The following is a 13,988-nucleotide window of genomic DNA, read 5'->3' on the forward strand; positions in this document are numbered from 1 at the left end:
CGATAAATGCACAACAGCAGCTGATATTGGTGAACTTGTGGAGGGATAATATGCAGAATTGATAAGGGCTGAACAATATTGGAAAATAGTGGCATTGCAATATTAAAAAAAAAAATAGTTTGTCAATTTCACCGGATATATACAGCCTTTAACTTCACTAGCTTCGTTTGGAGCAGCCAGCAATGATGAGGGTCATTATCGGGGGTAATCCCCCCGTTTGTGTCATCATGACACCGTTAATCCTAATCCCACAATCTAAAGTCCGTGATCAACACGATAGTCATATAATGCACTATACTTAACGTAAAACAGGGCTCATCTTTGACGGGGTTGAACGGAAGGTGGTGTCAGGGATTCGGCAGATTACAGGAGGCTTCCAATTTAAAACGTTACATTACACTTAGCTGTATAAAGCTGCAGTATCACTCCAGGGAATTAACACGGGACAAAATAGACAGCTTAACATTTGCCTTGCTTTGCATCATGCGACAGGTGCACATGCGTACATCATCACAGTGGTAATGATGGAACAATATTTGTTCAGCCCCTGGTAATGATGCACTTGACAACATTGCAGACATGGTGACACAGATACAAATGGATATAGTGCACCCAGGAGGAATGACATACAGTAGGCTTTTATATAGTGACATTACAGTATGGATCTCTTTTGATAATTAAATTAATAATAATAATAATAATAACAAAATATCATGTTTATTCATGTTACAGTTTTTAGGCAGCAATGAGATCTGATATGCGTTTTTCTTTTGCTGTTGCAAATCCTTTTGGGAGTTTAATTCCCTATAGTTAAATGTATCAGTGATCAAGATTGGGTGGACTTGCTCAAGAATTCTCATCATAACTTTTCGTAGTGCGAATCAGGCTCTCTCTCTCTCTCTCTCTACACCCCCCCCCCCCCCCCCCTGATACTCACAACACTCCCTGTTTTTTAGTAAGATAGAAACGGCAGTATTTCGCCCTTGCGGGGTCTCGCCTTGACATCAAATTAGAAAGTTTCATGGGGTCATTATCATTGTATTTCACTATTCTATATTTATAACCACTCTGCCATTAAATATTTCTAGTCAATTAATTTCCTTACACATGTAATGAGGCAACGCTTGGCCCCTCAAGGCACTATTTGGGAGGTGCTACTTGGCTACCCACACTTTCTGCTCTCTGCTGAAATAGATGCCTCGGCCCCATTCCTCTGGAAGTAGGAAATGGTTCACAGCCGTTCATCCGTGATCAGATATAAGCCTTGCTAGCCCCTCCAGATCTACAAATGCACTAATAGGTTTCTTGGGGTTTGCAAAGTAGCAGACACACATCAGTGGCACATCCAATGTTTAGTGAGAGACGCAGAGAGATATACTCTGAAAAATGCATTAGGACTCATTGATTACTTGAGAAAATCAATCAACTATGAGGCTAAGTGCCCTGACGCTGGCAGATATCACCTTATAGGTAATGCGACATGACACAAAATCATTGATCCCCCTTTTTTATATCCTATTTATTTGTTTAGCTTTTAAAGCACGAGTGAGCATGAATGCAAGGTGATCTGACACCCCGTCAGAAGGTGTGCCAACGTTACCAATTATTATCTGCAACAAAACCAAAGAGCTGATCTAATCTGCCACTATGTTGTCCTCTCTTCTCTCTCCTTCCTGCCACTCTCTGCCACCAGGCACCTCTGTTATTCAGGTGACGGCCACAGATGCAGATGACTCCACGTATGGGAACAGTGCCAGGGTGGTCTACAGCATCCTGGAGGGCCAGCCGTACTTCTCTGTGGATCCCGAGACGGGTCAGTGTCCAAACTCCAATGTGTCTCTTTGAAATGTGACTATGTTTCTATGTCAGTCGTTCTTCGATTTTTCAAAAATAGCAGACCTACAAGCTCGTAGTGCGCCACTCGGTGGCGCGCTATGAGCTTGTAGTTGCGAGTTGAGAAAACAGGCTTGAAAGGTTCACTTTACCTAGCTACATGTTTTAAGCATTTATTTCATATTTACATGTCGATTTCAGCTCTGACACTTATTTCAGACATGCTCTAGTATGTGAAGAGTCTGCCTGTGCTATTTAACTCATTCTGGTGAAAAGCTGGAGTTTGCGCGATGGCAGGCTCTCAGTCAAATCTGGTCACATATTGTCTCCTAACTCAGTGGTTCTGGCTGCCAACCCTTTCTGGATCAGGGCCCACTTGAAACATTTTATTTGCATTTGCGCAACACCCATCTGACCACTTAGTGTTATGTGGTCAGACCGGTGCGTTCATTTTAATGATTGAACAATCGATTGTGTTCCGGCTTGGATCAATAGAATACTTAGTATACATTAATTTGACTATTTATCTGCATCACAATTTAAACTCATTTTCATGGTTTTAAAGAAGAAGAAGAAAAAAACATATATTAATGTTATATTATCATTAAAATTGTGGTTTTATTTGGGGGGCCCTTGCAAAATAAAATCTTCACAGCCAAACAGTGTCCTCATGGGAACCATGCACTGCTAGTTTACTGCAAGTCGTGAATCTTGTCTCCTAACTCTTAAATTGGGGTTGGCTGTCAGGAGTCTGTAGTACCCGAGGGTGGTCTCGGTCTAATTCTCATAATGAGTAACAGTAGTAAAGTTCTGTGACACTTCTTTCCCATTATACCAGATTCAGAGCTTTTACAAAGTCAGCAAAATATGCGACCAGCCGTGGCAGACACCAAACTATCCCAGACATTCACTTCTCTTAGAGAGAAGAGAGCAGAAAACCAACACAGAAGGAAACAGTACAATATTCCTGTGGTGCGTGTATCATGTCAAGTCACAGTGGTTCAGAGCAAGATGATTGTCTGGTGTAAGTAATGTGTATCAAATTGTATTTTGCTTAACATCATGAAAATAGTGTGTTCCTTTTGAATGGACCTGATTGAGATTCAAATTCCTTTGGTCTCGGTCTCGACGGTCTAAAACGTTTCCCAGCCTTACGACAATTGGAGTTGGAATTGAGGGTAAAACTAAGGTGCCTTTCAGTCGGGCTTTACTCCCACATCAAAGGAAATATAAGCTCTCCTCCATAATCAGTGCGTTTGCTTTGAGGGCAAAGACATTTTGCAGATGACAGCCATATCTACACATCAAATAAACACTGCATACCTCTTCCCCTTTATTTAGAGGACCACATAGACAGTACTGCACAGGCAGTAAATAAAAGGCCATGAAATACAATGAAACTTCTCATTAAGCCCACATTCTTCAGCATTGGAGCAAGCTGTTGCCGAATTAGGCTGTCAAACTTGTCAACCCATCAATTGTACTGTCAATTAACATTTACCAACTTCAAACTAGTGGCCATATAGTCTGTTTTTATTTACTTCAGACTCCTATCGTCTCGCTCCATTTGTCTTGCACACAGCTTGTTGAAAGAACAAGGTAAAAACTTTGAAATTAAAAACTTTTTCATGGTGTGGCACTGAAGGTCTCTAGAACTGGTGTGTGTGCGTGCGTGCATGTGCGCGTTTGCACGTACATGCGTATGTGTGCATGTCCCCTAAGCTGGCCTGGAAGCTTGAGCTTAATTAACTTTGAGTAAGAAGTTCTTACAGCAACCTGCACCACCTTTCTTGACTTCTCTGAGCACTTGCAAACACATTGTCTGGTCTCATTGTAACCTCAACAATCACATTTCCGTCCACCAAAAGCTCAATTGGTGGCGTCTTGATAAAGCAGATGTAATCTGAATTCTATAAGGATACATTCATTCAGACCTGGGCATTACACGGCCCGGGGGGGAAATACGGCCCTTTGGCTGACTCTGACCGATGAAAGGTTACTTGGAGCGTACACGGTTTCTTCACATACTGTACACGCAATCTGTTTCCTGCCGTGAATTGAGTGTGATTGACAACCTGTTACCTTCCTTGTCACCCCTCAAAAATCTTAACCTGACTCCGCCAGTTGGTGGCAGCAGTGACTTCCTTCTCCTGCTCCCATCTGGTTCCTCTCGGGCAGAGACGATGTACTCTGACCGGAGAGATATGCGACATACCAACAAGACTATTATTATGGAGATAATGCTGCTGCCGCTGCTTCCGGTTTATCGTTTCTGCTTGAGAGAGCCCAGATCCAGGCAGGAGGAGGGAACTTGTGAACTCAATACTGCCGCAATCTGGCGGAGTCGGGTTACAAAAATATCTGCTCATACCAAAAAAAGAAAGGTGGATGCCGAGTGCAGGTTTCAACAAAATATGGACTACCAATTATTTATTTACTGAAGTCAGAGGTAATAATAATAACAACATCTCACCAGCTTGTCAAAACAATGCCAGCCCATTTACTGCTTTTTATATATAAATAAAATTCATATTATGCAGAATTGAGTTCAGCCTTTTGGCCCGGCCCTCCACAATAGTTTCTGTTTCTCATTTGGCCCCTTGGGAAAAATAATTGCCCACCCCTGCATTAATTAGCGTGCAAGCAGACTATTGTTATTGCACTCCAGCACTTACATCATTGCAAAACATAGTTTAAAAATGTTTAAATTCTCTATTCTCCCCTGCGATTGGCCAGCAATTTCTGAACTCTTTCCAAGGCATTTGTGTGCTTTGCCCTCATCTGATTGGACAGTATATGGTGATGTACCCAACTCAACTCTTATAATTGAACAATATTCTAGTTTCTGTATGGCGTACGGTGGCACAGAGTTATATATATATATATATATATATATATATATATATATATATATACATATACTAGAGGGCAGACTGCCCCACCCCCAGCTATTCATTTTAATGGAAGTCGCTCACTGGCATTTGAAGCCAACTTCCGGAAGTGCTAACTTGTGTCCCTAACCCTAACCGACCGCGGACGTCACGTAGTCAGAATGGCGGTGCGTCGGAATGCCACTTTGTCCCCATTTGGAATGTGCCCAAGACATAATGGCACAAGGTCTTTTTGGGTGCAAAAGACACAAGGTCGGCTTAGAGCTCTTTCTGAGACAGTTCCATGCAATGTTGGCCTTGTATTACCCTGTAAACACATTGAATAGTGTATATAGGACACAAAGACCCAGAGGCTGTGTGGCTGGCTGGCTGGCTGGCTGGCACAGAGAGACTTGAGAATCATGCACATATTTTTCATGTTTTGTTTGGGTTTTATATAGATAGTGTTAAGTGTTTTAAGTATTGCCTGTCTGCTCATCCTCTATGGAAGTGCGTGCGTGTGTAACACCCGGGATTCGAACTCGGGCCTCTCGCGTGAAAGTCCAACATCTTAACCACTAGACCAAAGGGATATCCCTCTGGACCGGGGGAGATATTAGACTTTTGAGGCCATCGGGCAGAAGCTCTGAGCCAGACAGACTTCACTGACAGACTGACAGACTTCACTGACAGAAGCACACCTTTTGAATTTGCAGCCAATTATCACTTCACTCACTGTTCTGTCCAGTCTCCGGAGATTCAGCGTGTCTGAACGTATACAGAAGAAAATAAACAAACAAACCGTTCTCCTTCCACCTGCCTGAGCCTCGACTCTAAGGAGCACACTGGAAGTTGAAATGCATCCAGGGATTATTTACACGCCTGGAAAATGTACCTCAAAACGCATGAGGATACTTGCTAGTATATAAAGTATTTCACTTTAAAAACAAAAAGGCAAATTTTATCGTCTACTCTGGCTTTTGTGACCCAAGACAGTTTTTATGTTGCTCGATTCGTTATTAGTTTAGATATTTGATATTCATTATGATCAGACACGCCCCCTTCCTATATACACAGTACACACCTATTGTGAATTTAAACTACATTTACCATGTTAGACTAGTTACCATGAAACACCCGTCCTTTGTGCTCTGTCCGTCTGTCTGTCTGGAGATTTGGAGAACACATAATGTCATTCACCAACTAGCCCCTCCCCTGTAAAACCCTGTCCCGTTTGTTCGTTTTCAATCATTAAATAGGTGCTTTGGAACACATCCTGCTTGTTCTGGCTTTCCTTCCATTTGCAGATTAGCGAAAGGATTAGTGGTAATATTGTTTATGCCAGACGCATTTTGTAAGCCGACATCCCATCTCGCACAAAGGCATTCCTATTTCCTGGACATTACATTATAAGCAGGCTTTGTCTTTATGCTTGTACAAGTGCGTGTGAGTGCGTGCGTGTGTGGGTGTGGGCGCGTGCGTGCGTGTGTGCGTGCATGCGTGTGCACACATGCATTGTGTGCGTATATGTCTTGCAGCCAGTAAGCAACAATAACAAACCTCCACAGGGAGAGTGATGAGCCAGAGAGGTAGAGGGCTGATGGAAAGCTAGGCAGATAGATTGGCAGATGGAGAGAAAGTGAGAGAGGAGAGATTGATGCTGTGCCTCAGTGTCTCTCCACACTGACAGTACAACAACCATGTTGTGTTTGTCTTCCTTCACTGAAATTGCACATTGAGAGAGAACGAAGGAAAAAAAACCCCGATGCAATCTACCCACGTTTTGTTCCTGCAACACTGCAGTGTCTCCCTATACTTTTCTTATACAGATGGAAATGGGTGAACTGTGGTTCTTATTTCTATTTTGCTCATCACCCAAATCTGTAAATAAATGTTGTTCGTCAGTGGGTAGACAATGACAGGTGATGATGGAGCACGCCTTTTGAATTTCCAGCCAATTATCACTTCACTCATGTCCCGTCTCCTCCGGGGATGTCAGAACGCAGAAGAAAAAAACCAAACCGTTCTCCTTCTCCCTGCCTGAGCCTCGCATGGCTCTAAAGAGAAATAATCTCTGAAATGCATCCAGAGATTATTTACACGCCAGGATAAATTGTGTCCTGGAAATGTTGGTTCTCTATAACAAACGAAGATTGTATGAGTAATTGCGAAAGTGTGCCATTATTCAATCATGAAAATAATCGCTAGTCGCAGCCCTAGTTGGGACGGTGTCACTGTGTATACTACTTGAATTGGCGAGTTGAGCGAAAGCAAAGAAAAGTCAAACGGAAAAGCGTCTCGCAGCCCGGAGAAGCTCGACTGAGCACAAGATGACTCAGTTGTAAGACAAGTCGTCCGTGCTGGGAGTTCCACCGGATCCATGGATAGCTGTGTTTTGCTGTCAGGGTCAACTCAAACTAGACCCACGACACAACACATCTTAACAGAACGCACGCACGCACGCACGCACGCACGCATGCACGCACACACACACACACACACACACACAAAACAAACACAGAAAGCAAGTAAGACTTACCGAACCATGTGGACACAAAGCTTGAGTCTTTATACACTGAGAATCGTTAAGCCAATCAGGCACAGGTGTGGACCTCACAGATGACACAGCTGAGGGCAGTGAAGACTCTGGACAAACAAAAAAAATACATTACATACAATTAAACATAAACAAATGCATGAATCTGTTTGTTCTCCAATGGCGGTGTGCTGCTCTCCTCAGGTCTGATCAAGACGGCCCTGCCCGGCATGGACAGGGAGGTGAAGGAGAACTACCAGGTTGTGATCCAGGCTAAAGACATGGCTGGACAGATGGGGGGGCTCTCAGGGACCACCACGGTCAGCATCACTCTGTCAGACGTCAACGACAACCCGCCACGCTTCGCCAAGAGTGAGTATATATATAGCTTCTTGGAAAATGCAATCGCAGACACAAGGCTGCGTGCAGCTGCACACACACTGACCAACTCTAGGTGCAAAGCAATTACGAAAATAATACTTGTCACTTGACAATATATATAGTCTTTCACACCCATTATCACACGTAACAGTGCAAACACATGCACATACACGTCGCACACATATAACAGTGACATCAGTCAGTATCATGGTAAGTATCATGTCAATATCATGGTCAGTGTCATATCAGTATCATGTCAATATCATGGTATCATGTCATTATCAAGGTTAGTGTCATGGTCAGTATCATGTCAGAAACAATGACCATAATGGCACATGCACAGTAACAACTATACAGACATTTTGCTTTGTAGCTCATTCTGGTTATTTTTAACAGTCCAATTCGTCCCTGCTGAAAAGAACAAACCAACAAACAAACAAACATGAAAGTAAAAATGAAATGAAATAAATAAAATGACAATAATATTCTACTTCAATCACATAAACACAGGGACTCGGTGCCCAGAGCCGCGCAGGCAGCCCGTAACCCTCGGGTTGGTGTCAATTTCAGAAAGTGGATTATATGTGGTGAGCTGTGGGCATTGTGCACACGGGAAACTCTCTCTTGAAGACAGACAATTAAATGCAGAGCCATATGACAGAGTGAAGGATCCCGCAAAGTTCATCAGATCAGCTCTGTAATCCCTATTAAACGAAGAAAGGACATTCTCCCGGGTTTTTAATCTCCCTCTTCTCTCTCTCTCTCTCTCTCTCTGACTCTCTCTCTCTCTCTCTCTCTCTGACTCTCTCTCTCTCTCTCTCTGCTGACTAGCAACAGCAGAGGGATCAGACTGACAGATTACTGGTGTCATGTTGTTTCCGCTCAGTGACAGCAGTGCAGTGCAGTGGTGGAAAGACCACTCCATTGATTTTCTTTATTTTGAGGGGCGTTGGCCCCTCCTATGTCCCTATAGCTTTGAGTGTTTGTGTGAACACAAACATTGAATGGCCAGTTTTGAGTGTTTGTGTGAACACAAACATTGAGGACAAGCAGAGAGAACATAGACCAGCTGTGCTTACAAAATTCTCCATTCAATGTCAATGGGAATGTAATCTTTGTGTAGGACAAAAATAGGCGATTTGCTCGTCCACATTATGACATGAATTCTCCATTCACTGTCAGTATGAATGTAATGTTTGTGTAAGACGAAGATCACTACCAGTAAGACGCGCAAACGCGGGAAGCGAACGCAGCTCGTACATATTTAAGTTGTCACCATGACTCAGCCATAACCATATAAGGAGTCCCCAAAGCAGCTCCATATATGGGCACAAAAGCGTGACACACGGACACACAGACATGAGCTGCTCGTACATATCAGCTCCATATATGGGCACAAAGGGGGGACACACGGACACACACACACACAGACAGACAGACATGATCTTCTAGGTCTCATAGTAAGTGCTCACTGCGTTCGCAAATAGCTGAATATAGGAGCGGCTAGCTCCTATAATCCTGTGACACTGATCACAGGAGTGATCAGTGTCTTGATAAATATGACCACGTATGATTTGTGACGATGATGATGATGATGATGATGATGATGATGTATTGACCCACATGACATCACAGGGGGGGGGCGGAGTAATATAACACCGAAACACACACGGTCAAATGTCTGAGCGGTTATATGCGCCGCTCAAAAATAACCCCCGTTGTCCATTTATCACTCCCTCCATGACAGCTAGGGACCAGCAGACAGAGAGAGAGAGCGAGAGAAGTGGGAGGATAGCAGAGGCAGATGAGGGAGCATACAGTGGGGATATATGAGGCGACAGGGTGGATAGATGGAGAGGAGAGGCATTGAGGGGGGGTGACAGGGAGGAGAGGCAGACAGACAGGAGAGCGAGTGCTGTGCGGAGGAACGCTCCCTGAGATGGAGATGGAGAGGGGGAGATACGGCGGGGAGAGGGAGGGTGACAGAGGGGTTTCCAATAGAAGACAAGAGGGGAGAAGGGAGAGTGAGTGAGTGAGTGCATGGGTATTGTAAGGATACTGGGGTTGGGGGAGCATGGGGACGGTTGACAGAGGGGTGTAGATAGGAGACAAGAGAGGGAAGGGGGGGGGGGTGTTCTGAGGGGACACCCAGAGGAGGCGGGGTGTCAGAGAGAGATATCATTGTCTGCCGGAGTGATGCCCTCCCCCGTCTCTTCTCTCCAGCCAATGCTTTAACCCGTTTAGGCCTGAAAGATTTGTGCCGCATTTTTTACGATTTTTCAACAGCTAAAGCATAACATAATGCTTAGTTAAAACACCAAAAGGGGTTCCTGTCCAGAATGGGTTAATACCTGCCGGATTGAGGAAGGCTCGGCGCGTGCTGTGCACGACACCCGCCCACAGGCACGCGCGCACGCCAAAGGGAGTTTTGTGTATGCACGCATGCCGATCTATGGGATACGCGTAGCCCTGTGGGTGCACGTGTGTGTGCGTGCGCGCGTGTGTGCGTCAGCGTCACCCACCGAGACCTGCATGCCGACTCAGGCTTTGCCAAAACACCGTCAGCGTGTTTTATGAGCTTGTCAGTGTTGTTTTGTCTCCGAGGGGCTGCGTGTATATCAGGACCATAGCCTCCACGCGGCTCTTTATTTAAGCGAGCGAAGAGGCAGCGTTCGTTCGGGGACAATTTATCTCACTGCGAAAAGAAAAAACTGCAAGTCATTTGACACAATGAATGAATAAATACATGCAGGTAAAAGAATGCACGCACGCACACACAAGCTCACGCACACGCACGCGCAACCCATCAATTTGTGCAGGAACAAATTGCCCGAGAATTTATGTCACATCCTAAAATCGGAGCCCTGGGACTCCTGGAAGTGCTCCCATCTAGTTTCACAAAATGGCCCGAAATTAATAGATTGGATGTGAAGCGTATTTTACGGCATATGAAATGCAGCTGAAATACAGCTGATGTTACAAGCATTACAGAAATGAATCTCTCTCTCTCTCTCTCTGTCCCCTATTCTCTCCCTTTCTCTTTGCCTCTCTCTCTCTCTCTCTCTCTCACTGTCATCCTTTTTTCCTCTCTCTCTCTCTCTCTCATATTCCAGGCATGCATGAGTTCAGAATCCCGGAGTCAGCAGAGGTGGGCTCCGTGGTGGGAGTGATCCGAGCCGTGGACGCCGACATTGGCGAGAACGCAGAGATGGAGTACAAGATCCTGGGCAGCGAGGGCCCTGCGGTGCTGGACATTCACACCAATAAGAGCACCCAGGAGGGTGTCATCACACTGAGGAAGGTCAGAGCGCTATAGCTGGGTTGGGGGTACATTCACCATGCTCACCTGATGCGTTGCATCTGGTATTTTCATTAGTGACACTGTGGTGCGACAAAGTCTGGCCTCACGTAGCGATACTAATATCACTGTGTGGATATTATAGTCTCGTCCCTCTCAGTGTTGTCCCATATTTGCATAACTGGGCCCTGGTTGGTTATAGTCTGGTTCCAGACGAATCTGGTTGGCTCGTCACCACTCCGGCCGTGAAGTCCTCCCACAATTGGGAGAGGCCAGACTTAATATGCCTGGGGCAATACGCATTGCAAAGGCAGATGAAGGCTGGCTATTATGCGAGGCTAGACAAAGTCTAAATATAGGCTCTATGCACATACACGCCATTTTCCGTGCCTCTTCCGACTTCCTTGTTATACCGATGATACTAATTTAGCAATTCACAGAGAGCTGACCACCTAGCCGGTTACTGGAGAAAGACTAAACCAAACATCAACAACAACACAGAACAAACAAAGTTGACAGTCGTACATAACAGCGCGGGAGGCACTTCCTCCACCACAATAGCCCACAGAGAGATTCTGATGTGCCGGCATGGATTTCAGACATCCAGCAGTGCACTCTGTGTGGCGTGTTTTTGACGACACATTTAACTGTATCTGACAGTTGCTTCATCAAGTGCTCACTCTGCAGCTCTCCATCGATCCCTGTCCATCAAAACATCATCGAGTGGAAGAGGATGTAATTGCCTCTCGCGGCTGTGATGGCTCTGTGGGCGGTTGGGGGGGTGGGGGGGGGAGAGGTTCCTACTAATGACGTGGTTTGTCTCCAGCCTGCTGTGTTCTAAAGCAGTGGTGGAAAGTAACTAAATACATTTACTTAAGCATTGCACAATTTTGAGTATTTCCAATTTCCAATACGTTTAACTGCCACTCCACTACATCCACTCTGCATTTATTTGACAGCTTTAGTTACTAGTTATTTTGTAAATTCAGATTAATACTAGTAGTGCTCACCAACACTGGTTCTATACACATTCTCAATGTGTCACTATGCAGTCAGTACCTGCAGCCCTCACGTGAGCGGAGGGGACCAAGAAATCCATTTAGTTTCCTATCAGGTTATTGACGGCATCAGAACATGTCTTGTTCCATGCCAGGTTTTGTATACCGTCATCGACCCTGCGCCACCCATCCCTCCCCTCCCCCACCGGTGAAAAGTGCTTACTGTGACCAGCTGTTCTCAACCTTGAAGCTTGTTCCTGTCGATGCAAAGTGCGCAAAAAATATAATAATTCAACCTTCTCCCGTTACCGCCATCAGTGTAATGTGCGCACGCACGCACGCACGATTCAAAAGCTGTGGAAGAAAAAGCATTGAAGCCGTCATGCCTAACCAAATCATTCATAGCCTGATCACAGCGGTTGCAAAGCACTAGAGGATACATCATGCAGGGAAGTAGTGATGTTCTACTTCACACCTGACAAAGGAAGGGTAAGTGATTTTCTTTGGTTAAAATAAGTGTGAAATATAGCTAATGATATACAAATACAAATAGATAACAAAACACTTTTTTGTTTTAACCAAATAATATCACTTACTCACTGCCTTCATACTACTGGAGCCTGATTACTACTCGCCCATCTACAAGCACGTCACAATGTTGTGAGCTTGCCCATTATGACCAAAATAGGCACGCCAGGTTAACTCATTGGGCGCCATAATCGCCTCTTGAGGGCAGGCCTCCAGTCCAAACGCCCCGGACTCTGAGATCGCCTTATGACGCCTATTTTAATCAATTGATTACGGTTCACAACTGTGTCCTGTTGTACGCGCTCATAACACTTTTCACCGCACCGCATTGTAGTGGAGTAAAAGTACAATATTTGCCTCTCAGCAAATAGTAAAATACTCAGAAAATACTCTGAATTGTATGTAAGTACAGAGCTTGAGTTAAAGTCCTTCGACCACTGTGCCCCGTGTGCTCCTGCAGCCTCTGGACTTTGAGAAGAAGAAGCAGTACATGGTGCGTGTCCAGGTGGAGAACCTTCACCTGGACCCTCGCTTCCTCTCCGTGGGTCTCTTCAGGGACGAGGCCAGCGTCAAGGTGCTGGTGGAGGACGTGGACGAGCCGCCCGCCTTCCAGCGCAGCAGCTACGTCATGGAGGTCAAGGAGGACGCCGCGGCCAACACGCCCATCGGGTCGGTTGGCGCCTCCGACCCGGACAGCAACCGCAGCCCCGTCAGGTAGGCGTGGGAAACAACCCCAATGTATCCACACTTTTCCTGGGCTGTGTGTGCTCCAGTTCCTGTTGATTTCATTGGATATCATTGGTCATCTGACCAGTTTCATTGGCTTTCATTGGATCAAATCGACAGGAACTGGAGCACACACAGCCCAGGAAAAGTGTGGATAGGGAAAAGTGTTCATCCTGCACCTGCATCCTGTGCGTGCGTGCATACGTATGGTGTGTATTCATATGGAATTGCTGCTATTGACTACACTGGGGTGGCTGTGGCTCAGGAGGTAGAGCAGGTCCTGTACACCTGTATGGTGTAATGAATTGCAATTTTTTATATAGCGCTTTTCCAAGTAGCAACCGCTAAATTAAAGTATTAAAGTATACGTATGAACTCGGCATCAGAGATGGGAAGCATAGTGAGGTGTCAGGTGTACACTTTGTGCAACAGCCACAGCAATGCAAAGAGGAAGAGAAAGGGAGAGCAGAGGAGAGGACAGGGTAGATGGAGAGAGAAGGGCAAGGATGGAGGCGAACATGTGGGAAGACGAACAAGGGAAGCAGAGGCGAGGAGAAGTGTGGTGGTGCACGGTGCCTTCCAGACAGAGAGCCCTGGTTCACGCCGTGCTCCCCCTCGGGGGTCTACTTCCTCTCACGCTGCCCCCCCATCTCATACCTGCTACTCCATTAATCACAGTGATGTATCGCGCTAGTCCGGTTATAGCAGAGCAAAACAACACAATACCAGTGGATAACCTGCTGGCTTGTGCCGTGTTGCGTGTGTGTGAGAGTCACTGAACACAGTTATTAAGTCTCTCCTCAACAGAGTGCAGGTCG

General features: G+C 45.5%; 2 protein-coding genes across 2 annotated transcripts in view; one reads left to right on the forward strand and one right to left on the reverse strand.

Moving 5' to 3' along the window:
* LOC308336417 (uncharacterized protein) overlaps positions 1-13,988 on the reverse strand; it is a gene marked incomplete at its 3' end in the record, with an annotated part of 688,546 nt that overhangs the window by 507,676 nt on the left and 166,882 nt on the right. The window lies entirely within an intron of this gene.
* Positions 1-13,988, forward strand: part of LOC308336638 (cadherin-6-like) — a 68,235-nt gene that overhangs the window by 43,830 nt on the left and 10,417 nt on the right. The window contains exons 4-7 of the mRNA XM_080794085.1: positions 1,694-1,813; positions 7,444-7,611; positions 10,734-10,921; positions 12,905-13,158. Of these exons, the coding sequence (XP_080650211.1) occupies positions 1,694-1,813; positions 7,444-7,611; positions 10,734-10,921; positions 12,905-13,158 (730 nt within the window). The remainder of the gene's footprint in view (positions 1-1,693; positions 1,814-7,443; positions 7,612-10,733; positions 10,922-12,904; positions 13,159-13,988) is intronic.

Source organism: Protomyctophum bolini (genome assembly GCF_963924005.1).
Source record: "Protomyctophum bolini genome assembly, chromosome: 21".
Taxonomy (NCBI): Eukaryota; Metazoa; Chordata; class Actinopteri; order Myctophiformes; family Myctophidae; genus Protomyctophum; species Protomyctophum bolini.